This window comes from Pleurodeles waltl, chromosome 2_2, assembly GCF_031143425.1.
Source record: "Pleurodeles waltl isolate 20211129_DDA chromosome 2_2, aPleWal1.hap1.20221129, whole genome shotgun sequence".
Lineage (NCBI taxonomy): Eukaryota > Metazoa > Chordata > Amphibia > Caudata > Salamandridae > Pleurodeles > Pleurodeles waltl.
This window is the reverse complement of record NC_090439.1, coordinates 800,937,093-800,962,883: the sequence shown is the minus strand read 5'-3', so window position 1 is coordinate 800,962,883 and position 25,791 is coordinate 800,937,093. Positions and strand designations below refer to the sequence as shown.

The 25,791-nt window shown below is 42.3% G+C and overlaps 1 protein-coding gene across 2 annotated transcripts in view; it reads right to left on the bottom strand.

Moving 5' to 3' along the window:
* RALYL (RALY RNA binding protein like) overlaps positions 1-25,791 on the bottom strand; it is a 1,738,931-nt gene that overhangs the window by 441,894 nt on the left and 1,271,246 nt on the right. The window contains exon 1 of one of the 2 annotated variants that reach the window (XM_069220423.1): positions 16,274-16,408. The exons of the other annotated variant lie outside the window; for it this stretch is intronic. Within the exon in view, the coding sequence (XP_069076524.1) occupies positions 16,274-16,310 (37 nt within the window). The 5' untranslated portion in view covers positions 16,311-16,408. Of the gene's footprint in view, positions 1-16,273; positions 16,409-25,791 lie in introns of those variants that run through there. 2 annotated transcript variants of the gene reach the window in all.

Below are 25,791 nucleotides of genomic sequence, written 5' to 3'. Positions count from 1 at the left end.
TAAGTGTTGCTGCTAAGACATATCATAAAACATATCTTAATTAACAAACCACAGCTCCCTGTCGTAACACTACACAGGCTTCCTTAGGGGAGTCGTATATAATGTTAAGGGATATAGTGGCTTTGTTATGACTGGCAGTGAAAACACTGCCCTTCCAGTCTGAAGTGGTAGGCTAGGGGCCATTTTGTATCCTGTCCCTTGAAGGGTGGAAAAAATAATGCTGCAGCCCTGAGTGCACACTGTGGGCCTGATTTAGAGTTTGACAGAGGGGTTACTCCAAAATGTAAATCAAGTGTATATCTTATGGGATTTATATTTCAGCGGACAGGATATCCATCACCGTTGTGACGGAGTAACTCCTCTGCCAAACTCTAAATCAGGCCCTCTGTCTTACATGGCCTGGGTAACATATAATAGGGACTTATAAGTAAGCCAGGCCTTGCCAATTTGGTGCATCCAATTTGACATGCAATTTGTAAGGAGTTAAAACACTGGCACTGAGGTCTGGTTAGCAAGCCTCACTGCACTCTCGGAGTTGAAAGCCAGCAGCTAATAGTCCAAATGGGGGCAGAAAGTAGGGGGGAACCTATAAAAAGCTTGTTTCCTTACAGCGAGGGAGAAGATAAAGGAAAATACAGAAAAGCAAGTACTTAATATATGATATATACATGTGCAGATGCCCGGTGATTTTTAGACTATGTATTATACAGAAAAACTACCCTCTGCCATACATTAAAAGGACACTGCAAGTCACCTCAGAGTTCCAAAATCCTATAAAGGATCTCAGTCTTCAGTCTTATTCCTCTATGTGGTCATGGAACTCCTCAGTGACTTGCAATGTCCTCAAAATGTATGGCGTGGTATTTTATGCAGTACACCTTCTCACATACCTTTGTCCAACTCTCCATTTCGGCACTGCTAATGAGGAACTATTAATGAAAGTTTTATTGGCGCGCTATCAATAATGTTCAACCATACTGTTAGGCAATGTCTTTGCCAGTTTATCCACACAAAGGCACTATTTAGGCTACTGGAATGAATACTAGCCCATAGCTATACACATACAGTCTATTATAGACAGCCCAACTCTGAATACTAAATGTATATGATAGTTCCTCTGATCCTATAGACACCATAAGAATGATAAAACTTTTACTTTCTGCATGTAATTACAGTATGAAGAGACCACTTTCATGTATGTTTTTTACACACCTGGCTTTTTTGAAGTTTGAATCACTTCTGCTATGCCACACCAATGTGCTGCTTACTCCAGAAACTGGAAGCACAACTAAACTTTAACTTTAAGACCTCAGACACCTCACCTCCTGCATTGTACTTGTCATCTTAGAACCCCCCCCACACACCTGCGATTCATAGGGGCAAAACACGTGTTGGTTATTGTTGCTTGTCTCTTATGGGAGATATTGAAGAACGAACAATAAAAGAAGTCACCAATCAAAATCTCTCAGAATATTTAATCTTTATATATGTACGAACTTGCAAAAAACTGCCAGATTACCACTCTCTAATCTTATTGTGACCACATTCTAATTATTACTGCATTCTTCTTTGTAACCATAGTCTTTTGAACGTTTTTGTACACCAACCTTATTGACTTCAAATTGTGCAATACAGTTGGCTATCTGGACTTTAGAGCATCAGTGACCTTCAGTCAACTTTTCATCAGCGCTTGCCTGAGTGCTTTAGTCTACTTTACATAGCACTCGTTGGTCCAAAACTTGAGAATATTTCATAATTCAAATATCAGAAAACAAACATTGACAAATTCAGTGGATCTGTCTTTTGTATACTGAAAATGTTTTTTAAAGTTTTAGTAAAGAAAAAAAGCACAAAACATAATATTATATGGGCTGCAGAGCACCGGTGCAGCCTTTCACACACAGTACTAGCACAAGAAACAAGCATTGGCAAAGGCAATAGATTTCCCCTAAGCGTAATCTATTGGCTTTGTCAATGTTTTTTTACACATTGCACAGCAGTTGATCTGGCTTAAATTTAAAAAAACACTAGGAAGCAGCCAGCATTGACCATGTCATAGCGGTTTTTATACTTAAGCAATGTTGCACAGCAGCTCAACTGCTGTGCAACATGTCAAAAAAATCACTGACAAGCCAATAGATTTTGCATAGGTAAAACCTATTGGCTTTGCCAATGCTTGTTTTTAAAAGCAAGAGATGCAGCTCATATACATATATAACCTGGTTTTATGGGGACAACAGAAGTTATATGGGGCACCAGAGAGCTTCTGATATGGTGGACGCCAGTAAGAGGCTTCTTGGGTTGCATATGGTCAAATGAAAGCCACTGTGGCCAACATCTTAGGTTTGAATTTGGATTTTATGGGTGCTACTTTTCATAATACAAATACTTTGCCAATATTCCTCAACTCCAGTCATAAAATGTGTGTTTCAGTAAGTGGAAAGGTCAGTGCCTCAGCTTAAACAAACTGCAAGTTACAGACTGTTGACTGCTTGTGCCATATTTTACCTAGATGTCTTTATGTATCTGGCTTAGCATAGCTCCACTGTGACTCTTTGCGGACATTTCTAGGCACTGCCATCCATGGACTCTCAAGCATGCACCACAGCACACACCTCACCACCACCAACTTACGGTAAGACTTACAGCGGAGGATAGCGGCACACATTCCCTGCCACATACAAACATTAGGCATCCAAGTATCTGCATCAGACTAGGCCAAGGAAGACTTCTACTGCCAACTCCCCAGCACACCCATCACAAAAACATCAGCTACAGTGGAGTGAGGAAAGGCAGACTGTGTGACAAGAAGGGGGTCAACTGCCTTAAGGAAGCACTAAAGCAATGGCATATGGGATCCAAATGGAAAGTGGCCAACACTGTGGCTCTCAGTCTGGGACAATTATGACTGGAGACTTGGAGATATCTGACCCTTAATCGCTGCATCTACACTCCCTCTCTGGCTTTCAAATGACATTCTTTATCCAAAACACAAGAAGATATGATGCTCTGGCTGTGCTGTGACTCAGTTGTCCCTCCCCACTGAAGAACAAGCCCTTTCACATCAAACTCCACAACAACTTCAATTCTGGTGCAGTCGCGGCTCGTTGCTCTTTAAAAAGGGTGGCACGTGGGGTGGTTGGGGGTTTGGAGGGGTATATTTAATTAATAAAATAAAGAAACAAACAAAAACTTACCTCCTCCCTTGCCGCCGCACCACTCCTCTGTCCCTCGTAGTTCCAGGCTGCAGGTACAGGCTCCCAGACTGCCCCAGAGCAGCGTCAGGATTGGCTAGGAGCACCCCAGGCAGACTGGGAACCTGTGCAGGCTCTCTCCAGCCTGAAAAAAGCCTAATGCTCATGTGTGTTCGGCCGACCTGAGACAGCCGGACAAATATACATGCGCACTGAGGGGAGTGCTCTGTGCACTCCCCTCAGTGCTCATCACCCCCAATGCCCCACCACTTTACAAGAAAACCATAATAAACGCAGTTTAGGATTGTTTTCTTGTAAAGGTTTTGCAGGTGCTGGCGGGGGGAGGGGGAAGTGACCCTCCTGCACCCTAATGGAGGAGCCGCCTCTGTTCTGGTGGTGAACAGTGGCAAACAACAGCACAAATTAAGCAGGGAATGGAGCTGTAGATCCTGTCTCTCACATGATGGGTGAGAACATTAGACTATTCTATCCAAAACAAAGATGAGATTAAGACTCGGAAGACATTGTTCGTTCAGGTGAGTACATATGTGAGGCAGAGTTTGGTAAATCGATATACAATACTTTAGGAACCAGGGATGCTATCATTTGATGTACAGCTGATATGAACTGGCAAATTAATAAGTGCCTATTGGTTAGAAGGTTCTGAGCACCTGAAAAGGGAAGTATTGTATAGATCACAGTGCTAAAAGCAGCACCTATATGAAAAAGCACTTTACACATTCACACATTCAATGTATAATTATGAAAATTGTTGTGAAACACGTGAGCACCAGCAAGACCTTTCCTGTGGCAAAGAGAGCTCGAAGGTGTTGAGGTTTAGAAACACGTTCACTTTAGAATTATCATTACCTAATAACAAACTAATGTGTCAGGTACTTACCATGTGTGGAAAGCAAAAACACAAAACGTGCACAGATTCTAGCAGGTGTGCATGAAAACACCATTGTCTCCAGGGCGAAAAAAACGTCCATTTAAGTGTATTCCATAACACTGGAAGATGGAATACGTAACCATAAGGTAATAAACTATTATTACTATTATTATTAGGATGACAGTGGTAGAGCTCATTAAACTAATGAAATGATTGTCTTAATCCAGGAACACAATGAAATCAAACCATGCCTTTAACAAGAACAAGGTCACTAGCTAGCCTGAAGAATTTATCACAGGTGACTAATTGCATCAAAATCCTCCCATCTAGCACTTCGGCAGACAGCGAATCACCATTCTTTCCTCAAAAGCCGAAAATTAATTTTATGTATCAGTTTTGTGCACGCTCAAATAAAGAAGCACTGACAAAATCAATCGCTCCTTCTTTGTAAACCAATGTCTGTTCTTGTTCTTAATTTCATTCAGCAGGGCTATCAAGCTTCCAGTCTACTTACTAATCACATTTCCATATGCGAGGCATACGTACTTAATGCTATTTACATATAAAATACCAATTTAACAAGGGAGGTCACTATCATACCCCGTATGGCCCCGAAATGCCAGGACCAAGCGGCAGCCAGGATGCGTCCTCACACATACACACACGTGCTCTCACCTTCACACATGCACGCTCTCATACATAGCAGCACACCAGCAAGCAAGCAGACATCACGTGAGAGGTTTGTTAAAAAATACTTATCATTTGCATCCTCCAAGGGTCCTGGGACACGATACAGGGAGCACAAGGGCTGAAGCTTGGGCTCAAGCCCTTGAAAGTATGGAGGTGTGGGGCAACTAACACAGTCGACCGCCGTGCGTGTTACAATTTCACACAGTACACATATTAGGTGGCCATGTTTAAATACCTGAAGAAAAAAATGTGTATGTCAAAAACTGCAGCTCCAGCTGCACAATCTAGGAAGTCCTAAGGAGCCAAAAGAGCAAGGCGTGTGAGAGACAGAGAAAATGGAGGTGTGGCAGCAGCAGAATAATAGAGACAGAGGTGCACTTCCGTCGTAGATGTTTTTATTGAAGTGTGGTTATTCTAAAGATTTTCCAAAAGAATAATTATTCCATAAAAACGCATTTGTACATTTTTTTAGGATTTAGGAAACAGTTTCCATGTAGATAAAAGCCTATGTTTGGTGCACCTCAGTACTATTTATAAATGCACTCCATGCCCTTTAATAGCTAAACATGTGTGTGAATAACTGGAAAAGAGCACTTGGAATGCTTATGAATGCTCATGAAGTTTCATCTTTCTGGCTGTCCACAACGTTCCTTAGGGCAACTCTCTGCTTCTCTCTGCCCTGGGAACAAGAATATTATCCTGCCTAAACACTGCATAAAATCCAATCCCTGGTCCTTAATAGGGGAATTTAGGAGAGCCCCGCTAGTCTTTAGTCAAGCTAAGGTAACCTTTAGCTTGCCACTTGGGGAACTCTCTACTGACTAAGTAGTAAACCTTTTAGTGACTGATATTAAAAAGCAATTTAGCATTGATTGTTTTATAAGCTTTTCCAATAAGAACCAACACTAGTAAGGTGCATATGTTGCAAAATCTCAAATAGCGCCACATAACTACAGTTAATCTCTATTTCAGCACATCTATAGCCACCAAATGGCGAAACAATATGTACCAAAAAACTAAAAAGTGGTTTCTGTAAGGAAACCCCTTTTCACCTTTGGCATTTTGGTACAAGAAACAAGGACTTCCTAAAAATGTGTGAAGTGGAGTGTGTGTACGAGGCAAAACAACAATAGATTAAATTAAGAACATACAAGATATTTGCCAATTTAGTGAACTGGACAAAAATAAAATCGAAAACATCTCACAAACCCGAAGGCAATTACATTTGCGGGATAAAAATTATAACGAAGACATAAAACTTCTCATAAGAATAAGTGGAAAAGGGTATTCAACATTATACTATGGAAAAAAGAAAAGAATGTGAAAATGTGAGTGCCTGTCATGAGGTTAGCTGGACAAAAACATCTCTAGCGGCTGACCTAAGAGTAACTACAACCCTGTAAAAGTTAGTGGTTGGATCACTGAAAGTTTTCCCTTTGACCTTAGAAACTTTTCTCGAGGTCTACGTTTTTGCAGTAGAGTAAGCCTGGCAACTACTGTATAGTCAAGACTGCTCTACAACTTTGGGTAAACTGCTTAACAGTCCTGCTGCAGCTTCACTCCTCCTGCCAAAATGTTCACTCACTAGCCTCTCCGTATCGTTTTGGGTGGGGTTTGGCAGCTCATCCTAGTAATCTACGAATGAAATCTTTCTAAGACACAATTTTACTGCTCAAATGCTGATAGTATAGAAACCTTGAAAATAGTCCTCACATCTTCACGGCTGGCTCTACAGACTCCACTCCATGCTTCTCAATTTCAGGAGTCGTTCCACAACTTTCATTTGAGGTTTGCAAGAAATTGTCTAGTTCTATCCGGTCCAGGGGAAATCATCCAGATAAACAGCATCCCCTCCTATTTGGAACTTTCTACATCCTCTACCAACATGAGGACTGTTCCAACATTACAAAATGCTGTGCTGGCAGGATCTTGACCCCGTTATTCTTGTGTCAGCATGAAATTGGTAAGGTCTATCCTGAAGCATTAGTTCCAGAGAGGAGTGGAGACAACTCCATCCATGACTCAGGCAGGCAGGAAGGAATTGCTTCTGTGACGCAGCAGGTAGCAACTCTTCTCTGCAGTCACAGAGAGGGAAATCTGTCTACTTCAATTCCAGGCTGATTCCCTCCTCAAGCAATGTATTTTAAATGGTACATCAGTCAGTTAGTGATGATGAGCCAGATCTCCTGAACTTCCTTTTCTGTGTACATGCTTTCTAGCACCGAAGTTAGGACAGAGTTCAATGCGGCCACATAATGATCCCATGTCTTAGATGTTGAAAGACATCTTCTGCTCTCCAACACCAACCTTGATCCTTCATGTTTTTCCCACTGCTCCTCAAAGGACCATTTCCTCTCCTGAACCAACACTTGGTCCAAATCTCTTGTAGAGTGTGGATCCAGTGAGGCCGGACGAGAATCCCACCCTGAACAGAAAGGTGATAAATGGGAATTTCAGCTCTTACAACTATCCCTCTATCTTGTTTGGCTTGTGCGGCCAGGCCTTTGTAAAATCAACTGGCATATGGAAGCTTACAAAAGGCAGGAAGGAAAGGTGAGTCCATATAGAATTGTGCATGCCTTCTGGATTGCAATCAGGCGAGCTCAGTAAAGATATATATATATATGTATATATATATATGTATAATATCACATAGTATGTTTCAGGAGTAGGTAGGAAAAACATTTCTTTCCCAGCTACACGCTATAACTGTATTTTGAACAACTGAACTGATGCACTGTGCATCAACAGTTGTTGTTCCAGAGGAGCTTTTATAGAAATTTGGGTAATAAAAACTGTTGTCCATTTAAACAAAAAAAAAAAAACACCTTGGACCTATTTGTCAGGCAACAGTCAATAGAGGTCAACCAATATACTTGATATCCAGAACAAATAAATTGGGGAATAGGATAAATAATAAATATAATATCCATTCATTATCCCAATAGCACTGTTATCAAAGCATGTAAATTGGAATATTTTTGTGTAGAATTGTTAGTATGTAACTGACAGTCATTAAATCACACTCAAAGGAAGAAAGGCCAAGTCAACCTTGTTAGGATCTGATTGTAAATCCTGCAGATCACACACCAGTCTCAGCAGCAAAAGAACAACTCAATGACCTACCTCATCCAGCACTCTTCCTTCTAGATTTCCTCTGCTTTCATTGTAAAAATCGTCTTTCAGTGACAGGACGTCAACAGGGTCAATACTGAGATGAGAATGGTGGTGGCAACTCATGTAAGAAGAGAGCTTAGATGATGGAAGAAAATAGAGGCTCACAAGTGCAAGCATTCCAGTCACTGGGCGCAATGGTGGTGGGAATTCGACTGGAGACCTTACAACATGGATCACTCTGGGGTACTTAATGGGATGGGTCCTTCTAGGACACTAACAGTCATGGGTCATTTGGGGACCATTTAGAACATGTGTAAATCCAGGAAAGTTTCCAGCATGGTACATTCCATTACACTTCATATCACTGGCCCTTCTCAGACACTTCACAACATAGGTTCGATCTAGAAAATCCAGGACGTTTCACACTCAGAGACATTCTGGAACATTTCACAGAATGGACCAGTCTGTGGCTGTTCGCAGGTTGTGTCACTCTGGTGCATTAACCGTGTGGATCATTCTCAGACACTTCACAGCATGGGTCATTCTTGGACACTTCTTAGCATGAGTCATTATTGAGCAATCTGTAGCATTCGCAACTATTGGAACATTTCACAACCTGGGTCTTTCTAGGACACTTCACAGCATGGGTCATCCTCGGGAACTTCACAAAACGAGCCCCGGTAAGTCAGTTCCTGGCATGGGTCATTTGAACAGTTTATAACATGCATCATTCTGTGACATTTCATATCTCTGATATTTCTGGTACACTACAGCATGAATACCTTGGGGACACTTCCAGAGCACAAGTTATTCTTAACTAATTAACGGCAGAGGCCATCCAGGTGCGTTCACCTCATGGGCCACTCCGGGGAAGTCACAGCGTCGGCATCTCTGCGCCAGTTCACTGCAGTGGTCGTGCTGCCACACTTCGGATCAGGAGTCATTCAGGGACGTTTCACAGAGGGGGCTTTTTGGTATACCTCCTATTACTAGTTATTCTAGGACACTTCACAGCACGTGTAATTTGAGTCACTCAAAGTCAATTCAAAGCTGCACCACCATTCTAGGGCACTCCAAAACATAGGTCATTTTAAAACATTATGGTATACTTAAAAGCAAGGGCTATTTTATGACAGCTCCGAGAGGGCCGTTCTGTCATGCTCCACGGTATAGGTAAACTTAGGAATCTTCCCAACGTGTGTCCTTCCGGGGCGTTCAGTAGCGTGATTCATTCTATAATATTAACCCTCGCAGAATTTTGCTGCTTCTTCTGTTTAAAAGAAAACACAGAACCAAACGCTGTTTGAATTGAACATCAGTCCCTTATCCAATGACAGTGATTGGAATGAAACTATTGCATGCATGACTGATGCCTGCAATACGCCATTTTATAAGACATTGACAATGCCGCCATCAGAGTGAAGCATTGCACCAGTATATCAAGACAGGATAAAACAGTTACTTAAAAGCGCATCTAATGTCGTTTGAAAATAGTTACCAGCGAGACTTTCTGTTTAATTTACCGTGTATCTGAAAGAAGCTCTATTGATTCACTATTGTACATAGCATGCTGTTCTTCACATTTCGCCCAAAAAAACTATTGATTTTTCTGTAGTTTTCCAAGGGTACGAATCTGCTTCCTAAACTCATCAATTATATAGAGGGTTAGGTCCAACGTCTAACCAAGTAAAATAGAATGGTTCTGGTAACATGAGCAGTGCATTCAGTAGAAATGATTGGATAGTTTTCAGTGGATAGTAGCAAAGGCGCTACATTTTGAAAGATGGGTCACAGCCGTCATTTGGTCACAAAGAAATGGTGGCACCATGATCGCGACTTTACCTAAGCATAATTATGTCAATGAGTAGTATGTTCACCCACCACTGCATTAGAATGTCCTGCGCGCGTGTAGGGCGGAGCATCACCCACTACTTTATTAGAGTTCTACGCATGTGTAGGAGAGTGTCTTGTACACTGTCACCGAGTGGTAGGTTCTCTTGCTACTTCATTAGAATGTCCTGCGCGCGTGTAGGGCGGAGCATCACCCACTACTTTATTAGAGTTCTACGCATGTGTAGGAGGGTGTCTTGTACACTGTCACCGAGTGGTAGGTTCTCCTGCTACTTCATTAGAATGTACTGCGCATGTGTAGGGCGGAGCATCACCCACTACTTTATTAGAGTTCTACGCATGTGTAGGAGGGTATTCTCACAAATGACAGCCTTCTAAGACGAGTATGTATCAAGCACCTGCATTAAAAATCAGAAAATACGTTATGTGCAACTTATGAGCGATCAATGACGGCAATAAATAAAGAGGAGAGGTACAAGATAGGTTCTAAATAGAAATACCTGGGACATAGGGATGCATTCACTGTCAACCCTAACAGACTGGCATCATCACAATACCCTTGTACCAGTTCAGAGAGCCGAAGCCCTTGATATGTTCCAGACCAAGTACTCTGCATGTCTGGATGCACCTCTTCTGTACCCTGAATGTTCCCAGTACCTCTCTACACGGAGACACAGGTACTACTTCAGGGCCGCACCATGATCTTCATCTGCCCAACTGCTCTGTATTTCTGAGCTGTGCTGTCTGCAGCTTGTTCACTAACTTGTAGAGTTATTTATTATGTGCTATAGGAAGTGTGATTTAATTAAAATGGGCGAACTACACATCTGTACATCTGTGAAGGCGCGCAGCAAGATCATAATACAGTGCAGTATGTTTCTTCTTCAATTTGTTGAATTCGCATTTGTCTCCAATGGTTGGCTCCTATAAATAACAGGATGGCATGATCCTCCCCATGGGAACTGAGTGGGTAAATAATGTACAGATGTGGCTCTCCTTTGAAACATTTTATATCAGCTGTAACCTTGTACTGCTGTCTATAAACATCTCTATTATTTAATATGCGCAAAGCCTGTAGAGGTAGAAGAAAGCCAATTTATTTTTCAAAGGCTAAAGCTTCAAATGGTAATAAGCAATCTACATAGTTTACATGGTACCCACAGTATAAGTAAATACAATAAAAAGACCGATTTGTTAGTAAATTAACAATTAGACAATATGCATTTGCAGCATTTTCATATATATAAGGTGTGAATATCAGTTTGTTGACATTTCACAACATGCTATCAGTCTGATGGGGGGCATCATCAAGACACTTGGGGGCATATTTATACTTTTGGTGCAAAACTGCACTAACGCAGTTTTGCACCAAAAGGTTTAGCACCGGCTTGCGCCATTCCTGGGCTCCAGCCAGGCGCCATATTTATGCAATGGCCCAAGCCGGTGTAAAGGGTGGGCTAGAGTAAAGAAAAAATGCTGTTAGCTGGGTGGGGCTGGCGGTATGGGAGAAGGGGGTTTTGCACCAAAAAAAGACGTTAGGCTGGTTAGAGTAAAGAAAAATTACTCTAACCAGCCTAGCATCATTTTCTGACGCAAACCCTTCCACACCACATGACTCCTGTCTTAGAAAAGACAGCAGTCATGTCCACCACCCCAGTGGCCAGCACAGGGGACGAGTGTCCCCTGGGCATGGCCATTGCACCCTGTTCCATGCAGGGGGCCCCAAGTTGGGCCCCTGATGGCACTTTCATTTTTTTTTTAATGACTTACCTATACTTACCCTACTTACCTGGGATGGGGCCCCCCATCCTCCGATGTCCCTCTGGTGTGGGTGGGGGTATCCCTGGGGCTTGAGGAGGGCACCTGTGGACCCATTCCATTGTGTTTAACCAAGGAAATGGGTCCACAGGTCCCTTAACACCTGGTCTGACCCAGGTGTTAAATAATGGTGCAAAGCAGGCTTTGCACCATTATTTAGCCCCTCCTCTCTCCCGTGCATCATTTAAGCACGGGAGGATAAATATGGGGAAATGGGGTTAGCACCATTTTTTAGATGGGAAAGCCTACCTTGAATCTCATTGACGCAAGGTGGGTTAATGCATCTAAAAAATGGTGCAAACTCCAATATTTTGACGTTAGACAGGTCTAACAAAAAATATAAATATGGAGTTAGCTTTGCGCCAAATTTGCGTCAAAAAAATGACACAAATTTGGGGCAAATGGGGTATAAATATGCTCCTTAGACAGTGCTAATGCACATTTTCACCAATTCAGTTTTTAAAAACTAGGTATAATTAGGTTAACCTCTGGTAAAACATTGATCGAATTAAATAATGTTTGATTTCACTGGAATAACGTACTTCTTGCCTGCCCGACATCACAGCTAACATGAAACAATCCATACAGGTGTAGTATATCACCAAGCAGTGCCTCAAAAGAGGCATTATTCTGTATATCACAGGACAATTTCAGCACGAGAACATCGTGCATGGACAATAAATTAACAACTGCAAGTTGGGTGTTATAGTACTGAAATTACACCCCACGTGTGCAAAGACCAATGTGCCTAGAGAGTCACTGGTTAGCAATGAAGTGGGGTATCAACAACAACATTATAAGCTCTTGATAGCAAAGCGAGAGGTTTGGCACAACCAAAATAGAGTTTTAAAAAAGGTGGTAGGCAGGTCGAGTTAAGGGCCTACCATACACTCATTGACAGTCAAGAGTGGAGAAAATTAACGTCTTCCACGTTTGGCCACAATAGTTATGCCCAGTAGAAACATTCTGGCTGTCCATTCTTTCTCCTAAATTATACTGATTTCAGTTCACTATAGCTGTAAATCCATAGCTTTCTCTTACTCACCACATGCCAGATGCCTCCACTCCTCCACGTCATCCCACTCCCCAGTGTGCAAGAGGAGTTCCTATACATGTCAACAGAACTGCCCACATTGAGGTTGGATTGCTAACAAGTGTCTAAGTCTCTAATGCCAGCTTCGATAATATTTTGAGGACAGTGCACATCACTGGATTCTTTTCACATATGAAAAAGGAGGATATATAGACAAATCTTGAATAGGCCAGCAAAAATGGAATTTCAATTTTGAAATTAGCAGAAAGGAATCAGTTGGTCCACTAGAGACTCAACAGTCCCTTGTTGGGTCTGTGTGTGACGTTTTCTAGACTAGTGCATGCCTCATAATCTAGCGGTCCACATGACTTCACCAAATCCACGTGAAGAAATAGATTGTGGGCATACACTGCAAAATGTATATGCTAAATTAATATCCCTCTTAGAGAGACACTGTGAGTAATACTTTCAATAATCATCTTTTTCAAACTAACAAGCACTTAATAGAACAAGACATAAAAAACGTTTAAATGGACTCTTGATTTACAATAAAATATTTCCACTTTCTAAGTTTCCCTATTTTCTTACATCAGAATGTCTATCTCAATTTCAGTCTACTGTAGTGGTTGGATCATGTCTTCTATATATTCTTTCCTCGAAAACATTCCTTTTAGTGGCTTTTCCTTTTTGATGATTTAACCAACAAAATTTAAAGCAGCCCTCCAGTGAAGAGAAAAGCTGTTCTCTTTACCCGGACCTGCATCCTTCACAATCCCAGTGATAAACATTCTAGAATGCCTGTTTGATGACGTGAGCTGGGGGTTGGAGAATTATGGCGACATTATTCGCCAGATCGCCGCTTTAAGCTGTTTATATTTTGAGGACAGAGCAGCCTTGTGTGAGATGAAAGGGTACTTCGCCAAAATCAACAAACCAGGAAGAAGGGTATCCTCTGGGTTATTGCAACCATTCATTTTCACATCTGACAATGACATCAGTTTTTTGCATCTCCCATGCTTTAGAGAATGTTGCTATATTTGACTGCTCAATATCATTAATTTCACTTCCACAATTTAGTAAAACCCATACTTACAGCCTCTCCGAATAGGCATTAACGAACGATTCAATATCAAGATGTATATTTACTCATTTATTCTTGCATCTCACAGAGCGTACCAAGATGCCACCCGAAGCGCACATGAGAATGTCCCAAACACTTCAGCGAACCTAACGCAGAAACCAAAACTGCTCCAGAATAAATCTTAGCAAATTACGTCTAATAGCCCAGTTCCTAAGGCTTCTTCAAGGCATGTGCCTGGCTGATGCTCGGTTACACCACACATGCATATATTATGCGCGGAAATGTTTTGGCTGGCATTAGAAAAAGAATCGCTCCAAGGCAAGTGTCACAGAACTAAAGAGAAATGTGTTGCAAGTTAGGCAGACACCAAAAAATAGCACATATTCTGTATTTACAGAGCCTGAGATATGCACATTCAAACTTGCGGACACAGCTTACACCTGAATAGTTCAGCCTTAAGTGGTGCAGAAAGTCTGGGAACTTGCCCCAATCTCTCAAAGGAATGCAGGGTGATTGCAGGAAGAGGTTTCATGCACATGTAGAGGGAAGGTCATGTAAAGAAATGGTTCCACAATTTTCCTAACCCTTGTCTTGCATATAGGAGGCATTGCGAATGTGAGGTGATGAAAATAGGCAGCAATAGAGAACATTATCCAACAAAAGCGGCTTTACATTATTACATGTATATGCTATCCACAAGCCACAAGGGAAGGTGTGGCGATTCTAAAGGTGACAAACAACGTGAATGAGTGGATGCACCAGTGGGTCTCGTATGCAAGTGTGGTGCTGTCTGTGCTAGGGTGACCAGATTTTGAGGAGCAAAAAACCGGGACAGGTCAGACATAAAAGAAGGACTAAAGATTTTACTCTCCCTTTTATATCTGGCCTGTTCCGTTTTTTTCTTTTGCGTAGCTTTATGAATGTGTGACTATACGTGTGTGTGGTAAATATATACAGTGCTTTAAATGGGCCGGTACTGACCGGTACTGAGTACCAACACGTTTTTATTCTGAGAGGGAGAGTACCTGCACTTCTCAAGAAAAACTTAACACTTTTAATTGGAGAGTACCACGTCTCAGAAACAAGCAGTTACCTTGGTACAGAGTACCTGCACCTCTATTTTTCCATTTCAAGCACTGTATAATATATATATATATATACACTCACACGCACACACATGCACACATTTGCAAGATTACAAATATAAAACTGCACCCCCAACCCACCCCCACCCACCACTCTCTGCTTCCCTCTGTCTCTCTGCTAGGAGCAGAGAGGGGACTGTGTCACCTGACAGTAACAGATAAATTACTTTAATTATTTCATACTTTACTTATGCCTCTGTACATGATCTGACCTTTGTCCCAAAAACAGGAACATTTGTTTAAAATTAAGAGAAGCGTCGGGACACAGGGACAGTCCTCTAAAAACCGGGACTGTCCGGGGAAATCCGGGACGTCTGGTCACCCTGCTGTGATCCAGTACAGAAAGGCTTTCTGCTCGCTCGAGAGGGACTGGGCTAGGCAGTACACCCTGCTTGTGATGGGGGAGCTAACACCCAAGCATGATTCCTCATGCCCTCCACAGTTTGAGTGCACGGCCACGGTCACGGAGCAGCACTGCCACCAAAACATTCCACTTATTAGGAATCTTTACATTCATTTAAACTTCAGGCAGGTTATCCATTCCAATTCGAGGACAATTCTGTTGGCACTGGAACGAGGCGCATACAAAAACAGAATAACATGTTTTTGGTAATGCAAACCTTCGAAGGTTGCGTCACTACTGGTAAATTATGATTTTTTAAAGATGTTCTGAAGTCAACGGAACTTACGTTGCGTGGACCCCATAAAGCCCTTCGTTAGTGGTGGCCGACAGCGCGGGTATGACGCCTCGGAGGTTGGGACTATGCCCCACATTCCAAGTGCGCCCCTTTCTACTGCCGGGCAGGCACCTGTATTCGGTGGCAGCGCGTGTCTTGTACTGTGGAGCGTGGATATAGCCCCCAGTCAACAGGAAGTGTCACCAAATAGCGGCCACATCGACCCGCCACAAACCAGCAGTGAGAAGCGCACTATGGCCGGCGATGTGATTTACACCTCACGGGAAGCTTTGTTGATTGACGAATGCATCCCTGTGCTGTCAGGTCTATAGCACCCAATGACACTACACAACTTGCATCTCTGCACTGCCGGTCTCCGTCAACCCGAAAGCTCGACCTACACAGGGCGCACATGTAGGTGAAAATGCCCTTCTTGTTGCAGTAAAAGACATTTGCACCCCCTCTGTGCGTGAAGAGCGGAGAGGGGGTGTGGATGATAAACACTCTTTGTTGTTTCCTGCAGGTTTTCATTCACCGCAGCATTTTTGTGGATTCTTGCAAACACAAAGGAAGGTTTATTTGAGCATAGTTTTCATCATATATTCTCTCTGCAACACATATTTTAAGATAAAAAGAAAAAGGTCACACATCCTCCCTCGCTGCTCATTAACTAGGCTCCAAAGTAGCACATGCAATATTAAGCGACGACTAAAAATATCTCCTACCCCTGTGCCTATAGCGGCCAGGTGAAGATGTCGCGGTAAAGGTTACTCACATCTCGGACGTCTGCGCCTGCTCTTATAGGTGGCCATGCCTCGGGGACTGCGACTTTCCAGGAAGTGATCTCCTCAGACGCGAAGACAAAGGCGCGGGAAGAGGGCTCCGGCTGGCAGTCAGGCAGCTACTCACTGAGGGAAGGCAGCCGGCAAACAAGCAGGAAAGGCTTGGGCAGGACCATTCACGTAACACGAGGGGTGCTCTTGCCGCTAGCAATTATATCAGATGCAATATAGTGGCGAAATCAGTTTCTCTTTTACATTTGTAACTGAAATGAAACGGATTAAGCGACAGCACAATGTCTTAATACAAATGGCATCGCGTGTATTGTTAAGTGGCAGTAAGAAGAAATGTATTTAAAGTGTATAGGGTCTTTTTTATATTAAAAAACAAATCTAATAATCATTTAAAGACTGTACTAGCTGTGTGGGTTTACACAATGTTTATGTCATGTTTATGACTTAAACTTCCACCTTGAGAACACTAACAACAACAACACCGCCACCCTGCTCGACAACCTCTCCAACCTCGGCTTCAAACAGCTCGTCACAACACCAACACACTCCGTAGGACACACACTCAACCCTATGTTTTTGTGCCAGCAATTACGCCTCCTTCAGCCACATCACTGAACTCGACTGGACAGATCACCATTGCATCCACTTCTCCTTCAAGAAACCCACAACACACCACCACCCACAACGGATCCCCCACCGCAGTTGCAACAAGGTCACCGAAGTCCAACTTATTATGACCCTCTCCCGGAACCCGCCCATTGACACCACCAACGCTGACACAGCTGCCCGCAACTTCAGGCAACGGATCGACACCTGTGCCAATACTCTCGCCCGATCAAGAATCCCTCCAACAGACGCACTGACAGAAAGGCCTTCCGGTATACCGCCGACCTCCACGAATCTAAGCAAACCTGCCGAAGACTCGAAAGAAAGTGGCGCCAAGATCAGACTCTGGACAACCGCACAGCCTTCAAAAACGCCATCCGCAGATACCACCGACTCATCCGACAAGCCAAGAGAACCGCCTTCAAAGAGCGAATCAACAACGCACACAGTCACAAGGAGCTCTTCAACATCATGAAGCAACTCTCCAACCCCAGCTCCAACGCCAACAACATCGCGCCATCTTAAGACCTCTGTGACTCCCTAGCCTCCTATTTCCACCGCCGGATTGCAGACATACACAAAAGCTTCAGCACCCAGACCCCCCTGGCAACCACCAACACCACAGACCCACCACCGACCAACCTCCTGCTCTCCTGGACCCCCGTCAACGACAACAACACCATCGAAATCATGAACACCGTCCACTCCGGCTCTTCATCTGACCCCTGCCCTCACCACATCCTCAACAACATACTCCATTCAAAACAAATTTATATCCATACAACATTCAGACACTTCTGCTTGTACACGGCTCACAAAATCCAATTCATGTCAAACTTAACAAAAATAAAGATGAATATATACATATCCCAGCCATGCACTCCTACCAACCTGCTCTCAGTGACGGCGCTTCTCACCCAGGTTTGGGAATTGCAATCTTTGAGGGTTACCTCATGCTGCTGACAGACGGCTTGCAGAACATGGACTGCAGGTGCCTTCTCCTCAGTCACCCTACTTACCAGTCATGGTGTTACCAGTGCTACTGCCTTCCAGGTCAGCTAGGGGCAAATCCTGTCCATCTGCTGGAGTAAGTAACAGGGTCGTGCTGCAGGCCACCGGCACTGTCATTTTAGGGGATTTTAACATTCATCTTGTTAGTGCTATGGACTCGGTCTCTTTTTGACTATGTGAAGATGTGAAAGCACAAATGCTGTATCAGATGGTTAAGGGTGTTCATGTAGGTCAAAGGACACATATTAGATCTACTATTTACAACACTGGGAACGAATGACCAGGTGGAAATCTACCAAATTGCTTGTGCAGACCATAGGCTTTTCTCCTTTGAAGTACTGCAGCTCTCATGAACCACCTGTTCATTGTACCCTGGCAACAATGGCTGCTTTAAAAAATGCCATCAATTTGACGGGCTGCAGGTGCATGGGTGGGAGTTTGATAGCAGCCAAGCTCCAGTCATGACCTGCTGGCATGGGTAGTTGATAAGGAAAGCTGTAGGCAAGGGCCAGACAACATCCTGGGTGGATAAGTACTAGAATGGATGGTTCACAACTGAGTACAGAACATTGAGACAGGGTGTAAGGAAGGCTTATCTTAGCAAGCTGCTGAATGTCAAAACTACTTTTACCACACTATTCAACTCATGTGCATCTAATGCTCCAAGAGAGTTGTTTTTCAACGCAACTCTTTTTTTGTCATACTCTTGCTGAGCCCAGAGTTTTACTCTATGACACGATCTCTGCAATAAGCTGACAAAATCAGTGCTATGTATATATATATATGTGATTCTAGTTGTGCTTGATGAATTACATTCCGTCTGTGCTGAAGATGAATGAGGAGGACTCCTCTTGTTAGACCTCTGGGCCACTTTCACAATAGCATCTCTATAAGTGAATTTTGAGGAAAGACAAAAACACACATTGGTATGTATGTATGATAATATATAAGTATGTGTATGTGTGTGTGTGTGTGTGTGTATATATATATATATATATATATATATATATATATATATATATATATACATATTATAATTTATACAGCACTCTAAGCCTGATATTTTTTTGATATCTAAAAACACATACATATGCAAAGTCAGATTAAACAAGCAATGTTTAACAAATCTTAATCTATCTATCTATCTATCTATCTATGTATCTATCTATCTATCTATCTATCTATCTATCTATCTATCTATCTATCTATCTATTTACCAACACGCATATGCATACAATGTTAGAGTTAAACAATTTAAACAAAGCAACATGCTTTGCAGTGAAAGGAAGATGGACAAGTGCACGTCAAGGTGCTGTGCCTGCATTGTTTTCTGTGCTACTTCCTGGCACATTGAACAGCTGTGGTGGTTGGGCCCGGGGAGTCAGGACAAGCTGAGCTTTGGCATGGTCTTGATCTGCAACCTACCCCTCCACCCCAGAGACGCCAGCACATGTTTGATTTATTTAATTGCAAAATCTTAAATGGCCAGCTGGCTCCAAGAGGGCTGACCTCAGCGTCCCATTCCTGGTTTGGATCTTTTCTATCTGGAAGATCTAAGGTAGCCCTTCTGACATCAAGGCTCCATTTCCTTCACTGTTTGTTCAGTCTGTATATCCAGCCATTGGTAGGGCTAGTAGGGTCCTTCATATTTAAAATCTGTTCCTCATGTAATGACACGCAGCTTATTTTTATGTTCGTTTAACAGTTCCGTTGGACATGTGAGTAAATATCTATACACCATTCAAAACTGGATGGCTGCTGACCATCTAAAACTGAGCAGAAACAAGACAGAGATATTGGTGGTGGCTAAGATCAGGTGGTCACCCACTTGTTGGTCAAACAGACTGGGGCTTGCCGCAGGCGAGCTGCTATGCTGAAGACCATGTTTTCTTGTATGACGCTGAACAACAAAGACCTTGATTTTCACAGTCAGGAGCAAAAGGTCTGGACCTTGGTGTTTTGCACTTATCTTTCTTGCACCTTGCTCTGCACTCTACAGTAGTGACTGTATGTGTCCTGTTTAACTAGATTATTGTAAATCCATCTATTTTGGGCTCCTTCCCTAGATTGCAAAGACCGAAGAATTGTGCATTCAGGCTGGTGTTGGCCTTCACCTTTAAGAACACGTCTCCACAGCAAGGCGAGACTTGCATTGGCTGTCAGTTAAGTGAAAACAATCAAAGACTCTTTGTCCGGAGCACCAGACATCCTACTGGATCAGAGATTAAATGCCTTACTGTGGTCTTCCATGTTAGCTCTGTCATATGCAGGCTGAGATCCTTTCAGAGGTGTGGGATCCCGTTCACCTAGCTCTCTGCCTCCTTTTACATTTTGTGCAGTTTTGCAAGAATCTGAGAACATACTTGCATTGCTAGAGCTCTTCGCAGACTGCATTAATAAGCATCAGTGTTGCAGCCAGTGATTCACGCACTTGCATCACCTTAAAACACCTGCTCCCTTTATCCACGATTCATTAATACACATCGGTCCTGCAGTGATTCAAGCTGTTGCACCACTAGTCCAGCATAGTCCATACTACGAAATGCACAGAACAATCTTAGTTATAGAAGTAAGAGTACAAATTAAGTACAAATCAAAGCTTCAGCCATGCATGGAATAAACATGGCAGATGTTTACTATTCATGATATCAGATTTGAAGGCTGTGACCCCAAGATATAATCTTGTTTGACAGATCTGTTGAAGGCTATTGCTGTCTATTTTGGCAAAGTTATGGGAGTAAGGGGGTTGTATGTTTGCATTACTCTCTCTCTCTCATCTCTCTTTCTCTCTTGGACTTCTGGAAGGATAAGATCTATAGATTTATGTCTGTTATTGGAAGGAGAGGAAATGTCTGAAGGAGACCTTGAGTATGCTGAAGACCTACGTTATCTCTGTCTCACTGTAGTGATATTTGTGGAAACATGTTATTTTTGAGCGTAAAAACAGTTGCCCTTATGGCTAACACTGAAGGACAGGCCTCATCGTCTCCTTTCTCAGCCACATTCAGACGTGTCTCGAACTCCATTGTGGAACTGGCTCCCATTCAAGAGCATTCAAATAGAAAGATAAACATTTAAACACTTCTCCTCTTTACCTGTCATCAGCAATGCAACTGTCACTCTGTGCTCCCAGCATAATCCCAATAACAAACAATCACATATATGCAGGACTGTCAGGACTGGGTGCTGAGAAGGTCTGTTGACTTTAATTCTTGATTGCCCAAGGAAAGGTTGACTCTGTCCAGTATCCACTGTGGCATCCTGCATTAACATTAAAAGGTGCTAAGTGTCCCCTTAAAATGGTCCCAGTAAGGATAACACACTTCTTAGGCAACCTTGTAGCTCTTGATTGAAGATGCAGATTAATTCAGAAGTTAATGTCAAGGCACCAAACTCACGGACATCAGGGTCGAGAATCTAGCCAAACAAAGACATACCCAAGTAGATCCTGTAGAAGGTCCAACTGTAAGAAGTAAAAATCAGGGACAGAAATAGTAGCAAGTGTGTGAAAACTATGACAAAAAATAAGGAAATGAATGCTCGGTGATGCACTCATCATTTGTAAATGCCTTTTAATATATGATTTAAACAGGAACTGACATCACTAGAAATGATTTGATGTCATCTTTGTTTGGGTACCTAATATAGAATTCTTTAGACAGACTACCAGCTTGGAAATGGCGGCTTCTAAGTCTTGGCTACACCCCTCTACTGAAACTCACGGTATCGGTTTGGCACACAAAGAAAAAGCCCAAGTTATACATTCTTTGCCAAGTGCACAATTCAGCAGATCTGCTGGTGCCCTTCAAGCCTGATGCTCCCATAGCTCATGGAAAACCCCTCGGCAAGCATGAAAATTCCAATGAGGTTTTGCGGACACTTAACCATGCACACAGTCCACAAAAATGTTACCTGACTGCACGAGGAGGACACCGACTCCTCCTGCACATTTGCAATCTTTGGTAGGCTCTCAGCAGGGATGCAACAAGAACTTGGTTACATAAAGACCCTGAAAACTTGATGCCTGCCTTTGGCACCTTTCCTTAAAAAGCCCGTGCAAACCCCAAGATCCTCGATAATTGCTGACATTTTTAGGAACAACCTGTCCCACAAATAACCCAGAGACGGTAGGCAATCTGCAATTATCATGGTACTTTGAGAAAAATGACCTGCTGAACACCTTCAAAGGGTGGACAATGCACTGAACAACATTCTGCTCTTGTTGAAGTATGGAAACAGCCTTACCTGACATCATGGAAGAGCTATTGACCACTGTAGACCAAGAACAATCTTGTGTCTCATATTATTTGAGTCCATCTTCTCATCTCCCTCTGTCATCACCTGCAGAGTCCCTCAAATCTCAGTAGTCTTGCCCGGACTGTTCAACACGTCCCTTCATCCAATCCACAGGTCACTGTATGGATGCTCATAAGTCTGGCTATTATAAGCATGCCAGTGATATGCAGATCAACATATCTCTGGCAGAATTTTCATCCTGTAGCAAAGTGCATGAAGCAAATCCAACAATGGGCGCAAAATATTTGCTTGTCCTTGATCAGACAAAAAAGGAAATCATGCATGTGAGCCAGGTGGACTCCACACACCTCCCTCTCACGTGGTTTCATTGTTTTCTACCCCAATAGAGAGATTAGTAGTTTCTTCACCCTTCTGTTTCTTTCCCGAAATAATATCCTGATGCTTGCTTTGGTGTCATGCCAACTGGCCTAGTCTAAGTGGATCTCTATAAGCAGCAACCGACAGCCAACACTCCATGATTATGCCACAAAGCATATTTTGAACTAAGACAAAATTATTATGTCACACCAGTCTGCAGGTTTCTTCATTGGTTTCTAATCAATGCAAAGTCAAAATAAAAGACACTCTGCATAATCCACAAACTCCTGGATGCCAACATCCTAGGCTACCTAGATAAAGGCTTTAAGCCCACCATCTATCAAGATAGTTCAGGTCGACTTCCCAAAGCACATTTGTCATCAGCTTACCTAGGCTCAAAGTGCTCAGCAGCAGATCTTCCCAAACACATGGATCTACCTTCTGGGACTGACCCCCTTTCCACTTGAAGAGAATTTTGTAAATTTCCTGAAAACTCGGAAAATACATATATTCTATTCTGTCCATAGGCCAGAAACCTCAAACTGAACACCAAGGATGCAAACAGTATAGCCCATGCTATTATTCAGTGTCTGTCCTTTAGCATGCTAGATGCCTAGGTCCACCTTCTGGGTTTTCTATCAAACTGATGAGGAAAGTGACCACAGTCCTGATCTGAGCTGTGACTGAGCTACCACAAAGCCAACACAGTCTAATTCTTAATAAGTACACTGGTCTGTATGACAAATCTGTAACTTGCTTGGGTGCTTAAAATTACACCACAATACAAAAACAGACGAAGGACAACTCTACACATGTAATTTTAGCAGTACAGCAATGAAAATTCAATGAACATTTCCATTTATTTATACTTATTTGCCAACATGATGTGAAAATTGAGGCTGTATCTATTTAACAGGAGTTCATTACAATATGTTCCTGGCACAAATGCTATTTTAAAACTGTCGCCAACTGAAATTTCTTGCAAATAATTGGTCTTCTAAGAAAAGGTGATCATTTTTTTTTAAAATAGGAAGCATGCTTTCAGATTTTCACACTAAGCAGGTATGCAAAACTTTTTAATTCACGTTGACTGCTGACTTACTACTGAACTGTTAAATCTGATGTTTTAAGAGCAAAAGCAGCCTTGTTTTTTCTTTTTAAATACACCCGCACGCTTTGTACTGCAGCATAACTATTTTAAGCTCATATTGAGTTGTATTGAAGATGTAAAAGGGAACGTGTCCCACGGCCTAGGAACTTGTCTCGTGCTTAAATCTGGAATTGCACCTTAACATAACATGAGCAGCTTGTTCTTACATTATAGCTGCCTTCTCAAAGGCTCAAATATGCTAATTTAATTGCAACATAATTTATAGCGTAGAATTCGCAATACAGAATAAGTACATATTCCAAACCTCAAAGACAAATCACAGCCACACGGCACAAAGAATGGCTTTCCCACAGTGTCTGTGATGTATTTTATTTTGATGGAACCTTAGATGTCTTCAAGGACTAAGACTTCACGCAAAGGCCATAACAATTTCGTAGCTTTACTTCCTGTGCACCCAGACTGTGTGATTAACCTTCTTGTTCCCAATGAATCCACCTCACAGCGCTGTAAGGCACCAGTGTGTATAATTTGCTACATAAGAGCACATTAAATAAATCACGGTGCATCAGGTGGTTAATATATGTATTATGCTCCATATAAGTGTGTGATACCGTTCCAAGGGCAGGTTACAGTTAATACGGGTGCATACTGGAGAGATCAATCCAAAATAAAATGCTTCAATAACCGGAAACTGACATTGCCTCGCTGACCTACCAGTCTGAAGAATCCTCTTCCTCGTCCTCTTTCTATTCAATGCACTACCACTCTCCGCACACAGGTCCACACACGTGCAGCCTTTGTAAATGCCATCTTCCGCTCAGGTGTAGGTGCTTCACTGCAGCACCATTTGTCGTCATCACTTCAGGCTGTCCATCCCTCTCCTCAGCACTGGCCACTGTTTAAACTAACTCTCTCCACAGAAATCAAAAGTCTGCCTATGGAATTTCCATGGGGTTTACTGGCCTCCTCTTTGACTCTGATGTCTTTGAAACTTTGTGCTCAATTAGGAGAGATAACAGAAAGGTGGAAAGAAGGCCAGGAAATGTCAAACCACAGTTATTCATGCCTAGATAAGACAAAATTCAAAGATTCCGTTTTTTTCAGTCTTTAATAAACGATGCCACCCTTTATGCTGGTAGGAAGCTTTCCACAAATGGAAGGCATAAGGCAAATGCATCTGTACAATGATTAAACCTAACTAGGTGCTATCCCTTCTCATCTCCCTCTTCACATATTATTAGTTGACTGGTGCAGCTAATGCAACAATAGAAAATATGAATTACAAACTGTGATACTTACCAAGATAAGTGAATATACACCTACTGTTAGAAAATAAATGAGCTTAAATAACAACACTCTAACAATCCAGTAAGCAGCAACCACAAAATGGCTTCTAATAATTTCACCAGGGTCAGTGCACACACTAGCATAAGTACAGAGTTGAATAATTTAAAGTATTTACTCTCTCTGGAACCCTGCACCTCATATGTCCTGTGCCACATCACACCATACCAGGTAAATACCAGAAGCGCAACAAAGTTTAACAAGACTGACCTCAGGCCCTTCATATTTTAATTCATTAATAATGGTTCCAACAAACTCCCAAAAAGGCACTGAAGGACAAATTATTCTACTTTAGAAAACAAAAGTTTTCACGTGAACTAAGCAAAGTGCTTCCATTGCACCTTCTACCATCACTAATTTCCTTTCTCTCTAAAGCAGTGTTTTTCAAACTTTCTAATGTCGCGCCCCCCAGGTAGGAAAAAGAAATCATTGGGCCCCCTCAGAATGTTTCACAATTGTTCTATTAAGTTGGCAATGTTTAAATATGTCTAGACTTATTTAAAAATTGCAATTAAGTTCTGTTACTTTTTTTTTAATGAAATGCATTGTTTTCTGATTAAAACAAAGCACTGTTATCTCCATAATGATTCTTTTGGCCACATATCTTTTGGGATCACCTGAGGATCCCCTTGGGGGACCCGCCACCCAGTTTGAAGTCCCCTGCCCTAGAGCAATGCTTCTAGTGTAGTCTGCACTGTGACTTTTTAGATGGATATATTTTCTGTAAGTGCTTCTACCAACAAAAAAAATCCGGCAGCTTACCCTCTAGCCCACGGTAACATCACAGACCTCTTGGCAATTTCTTTTCCAAGA